Below are 3,463 nucleotides of genomic sequence, written 5' to 3' on the forward strand. Positions count from 1 at the left end.
TTCTCCTTGCCGCCTCCACACCTCGATCGGAGCGCGAACGAGCCAAAAGGGCACATATACTCTTATCAGATATTAAAGATGAACTTGGATGCTCTGTATACCAAAGATTACGTGAAAAAAGGATAAATTGATTCCTTGACACCCACACCCATACCAGCAGGATGATACAGAGTTGAACACAAAAATTGAAATTTGGGCACTTTTTTTTCGTGACCCACTGACGTAAGTGGCCCTGGTGCTCGTTTCTAGAATTTATAGCCATAAGGAGTTTGATACCATATGAAAGGAAATCACACACGCTTTCTATTGATATATAACACATTAAAATTATGCCTAGAACGTACTACAATTGTATCCCCTGCTCTGCATATGACAACATCCAAACTATATACTAAATACTACTACGACGTCTTGGAAGATGTCTACAAACACAGTGCCTGAAAGACACATGCCAGTTTACATCTTCTATGTCTAAAAGTGAGTATTTTTTCCTTGAAGGCACGCATTACCTCCGGAGTTATAACAACAGACTCCAGCCATGGCATGGTGGGAAGGGTCGGCGTCAATACGGCCTTCTCAGCGTCAACCCTACCGAGGAGGGCCTGGCCAGTCTGCACAGCGTCCTGTACCGCCGTCACCCGTTCCTGTGGCGGGCTGCTCTTCTATACTACACAGCGTACAGGGCTTCTCAGATGTCTTTCTCCAACCTGTTCAAAGACCTGGGTAGGTTTGTGCGGGATCCGTATGTACGGTGGGACTATGTGCTCAGGGCCAAACGGGGACAGGTAGACACTTCCTTGCCGGGTAAGCGACTTTAATCATCACGTGTTTCTATCATAATGGTCGACCATTTAGATTTCCTGTGTTTCCCACTCTCACTTTCTTATTCACGCTATGAAAACTATGTAATCACCTGCCTTTGAATAGTGTTTCGTACATAATATAAACTGAGTTAAGTTACATGGTAAAAACACCTGAAATAAACGTCATCTTCATAAATCCGGAACTTCGTTTCGGTGAGGTACATGAGATCAAGTATTTTCCGGTACGTCTTCAGCCGTACTTCATGGCTGTCATTACAACAGTCCCTGAGAGACCAATGTCTCTTTCGATCATTGACATTAACGTAATCGGCGGTCGGCCCACTCCGCGTCTCCCCTCGGGTACCCAGGCCATCAGTCTCCCTGCAGGTTCCTTACCGCGGACAACATGCCCTGCCGGGGCGAGCCGGGGCTGACTCACTGCAGATGAAATAGCTGGGAGAGAACAGTAGAGTTGCCTGTTTGTTAGATGGTTTCTCTATGATACATTGTAAACCATTCTTAACATTTTCGTGTAAGTACCGTCCAGTTTTCTTATACTGGGCTTCACTCATGGCCCATGACTCGAAACTGTAAAGTAGAATGGTCTTGGTACACTTAAGTGTCTTTAGTTTTTGTTTGCTTGCTGATAGGATATTTCCATATCATTTGTAGAGAATGGAGAGAAGCTTGCGCAATCCTATCCTTCATATACCTCCCTGAATCGACATAACCCCCTAAATACTTAAGACTACAACACACCCGATTTCAAAGCCTCGGATAGGACGATAAAGCCATACTGTACTCCAGAGGAGAGTGTTCCAGTTCTGCTAGTAATATTTTTCTGAATCACAAAACGTAACTGTATCGGTCACTTGACATTGAACCTGCACAAGGGAGAAGTTGCATTATAAAGCATTAACCCCCCGAGTGCCCTCTAATTAAATTACAGCCAGGTGTAACACATTATAATGCGAACAACCATTGGACAGACTTCAACTTGGCAGCTCGAAATATTTGGTTCAGCTTGAATATTACTTTTGCAATGTGTTTCTGGATACTTGTTTGACAACTTGTAGCCTTAGTAACTTTATTTCCCTCTTGCTTTTGGTAGAAAATGGACTTTGATCTTTGTCAATTATCCCATTGAAACCTATAGTTAAGACTTGGAAAAAGGGCCTTCATAAAAATGGGTAGCTCCTATACCCCTGTCACAATTGGAGAAAATCAATCGGACGACGATTCTGCGGCAATCGCCCGAGCCTCGCTTATAATTATAACTTTATTGCACAACAATTGTACAAGGTACAAAGTATCGCTTATATGTGACAGGTACGGTATTCAGGTGAAAAATACGCGCAACCCTCTGTCGATATCTTAAATATGGCCGATCTTCCATCGATACGCCCGAAGATGGTGGATAATGTGACAGGGGTATAAGCAAGACTGGTATTCGTCAATGAGTTTACAATGATAATGAGTTTGATATCATAGGTAAGGAAATCATACAAGCTTTTTAGTGATGCATGATACAGAAAGAACGGAAGCAGGGTAAACCAAACTTGAGTAACTTTTTGTGTCAAGATCAAGTCACCTAAACTAATCTATACAAACTTCGTGGTAGATGAAAATACAGAAGAGTCGTCCTCAAAACATGGACTAACGCTAGAGTTCAAATAACGAGCAATGTACAACAATAGGGCCGAACGATAGGTCGACATGTTATCTAGTTTTGCTCTACTCTCCGTTTTACGCCATAGCTCCCAAGAGTTAGTAGACTCTAGTATGAGTGCGTCAATTTGATGCATTGCTAAAACTTTTGCACATTTTTTGTTTTTGACAAAAAGGTGGTTTCTGTAAAGACCAAGTGTACCTGGAAGGCGCCCTGGAAATCCTGAGGTACAGAAAAGATATCGACTTCCACAAGTTGATGCGCATGGGTAAAGTATCCTGGCAGGACTTAGGGAGACTTCAGGAGCACATGCAGACCGATGGGACTCGAATACCCAGCTTCATGGACAACCTGGATCAGTATAGAAAACTGTTAGACTACATAGTCATGGCTAACGGACTTTCTGATGATCAACTGTAAGACCTGACAGTCAATATACAATAGAATAGCCTGTTAAGGCGACTTGCGTTGTGCAACAGATCATCATTATCATACAATTTTTTAAGACTTTATATCCGTACACAAAATAAAGCGCTTACCAGCAAGCTTTCGATCAGTCCTCTGATCCTTCTCAAGTTGTAATGACCCAAAACCTAAGTCGCACTTCCGGAACGGAAGTGTGACGTCAGTAAAGGGTCAAAGGTGCTTGACAGTCGGTATCGGCCCCCGTCTCGGTTGAGGGAAGGTTCATGGGCTCTGATGTAGATAGCCTCTTTCACTCCCCTGAGAAAGTAATCCTGTTCGGAATCAAGTTTCTTCACCTTGTTGAAATCCACAGTGTCCCGGAGATTCTATATGGATGTGTTGCGACACCTCCGATGTTTTGACTGAGCTGGGCCGTCTATGCTCTAGAAACCTGGTTCTGAGAGCGCGGCTAGTTTCACCTACGTAGGATTCCTGACAAGGGCCACGGATGTTTTGGCCTTGGCAAGGAATGTGGTAAATGACACCGCACTTGTCAGCCTTTGGAGTTTTATCCTTAGGTGCAACC

General features: G+C 43.5%; 1 protein-coding gene across 1 annotated transcript in view; it reads left to right on the forward strand.

Annotated features, from left to right (window-relative positions):
* Positions 1 to 3,001, forward strand: part of LOC118418590 (uncharacterized protein KIAA0895-like) — a 12,477-nt gene extending 9,476 nt beyond the window's left edge. The window contains exons 4-5 of the mRNA XM_035824584.1: positions 499 to 804; positions 2,648 to 3,001. Coding sequence (XP_035680477.1) covers positions 499 to 804; positions 2,648 to 2,892 — 551 coding nt within the window. The 3' untranslated portion in view covers positions 2,893 to 3,001. The remainder of the gene's footprint in view (positions 1 to 498; positions 805 to 2,647) is intronic.
* The last annotated feature ends 462 nt before the right edge of the window (positions 3,002 to 3,463 follow it).

Source organism: Branchiostoma floridae, chromosome 6 (genome assembly GCF_000003815.2).
Source record: "Branchiostoma floridae strain S238N-H82 chromosome 6, Bfl_VNyyK, whole genome shotgun sequence".
Taxonomy (NCBI): Eukaryota; Metazoa; Chordata; class Leptocardii; order Amphioxiformes; family Branchiostomatidae; genus Branchiostoma; species Branchiostoma floridae.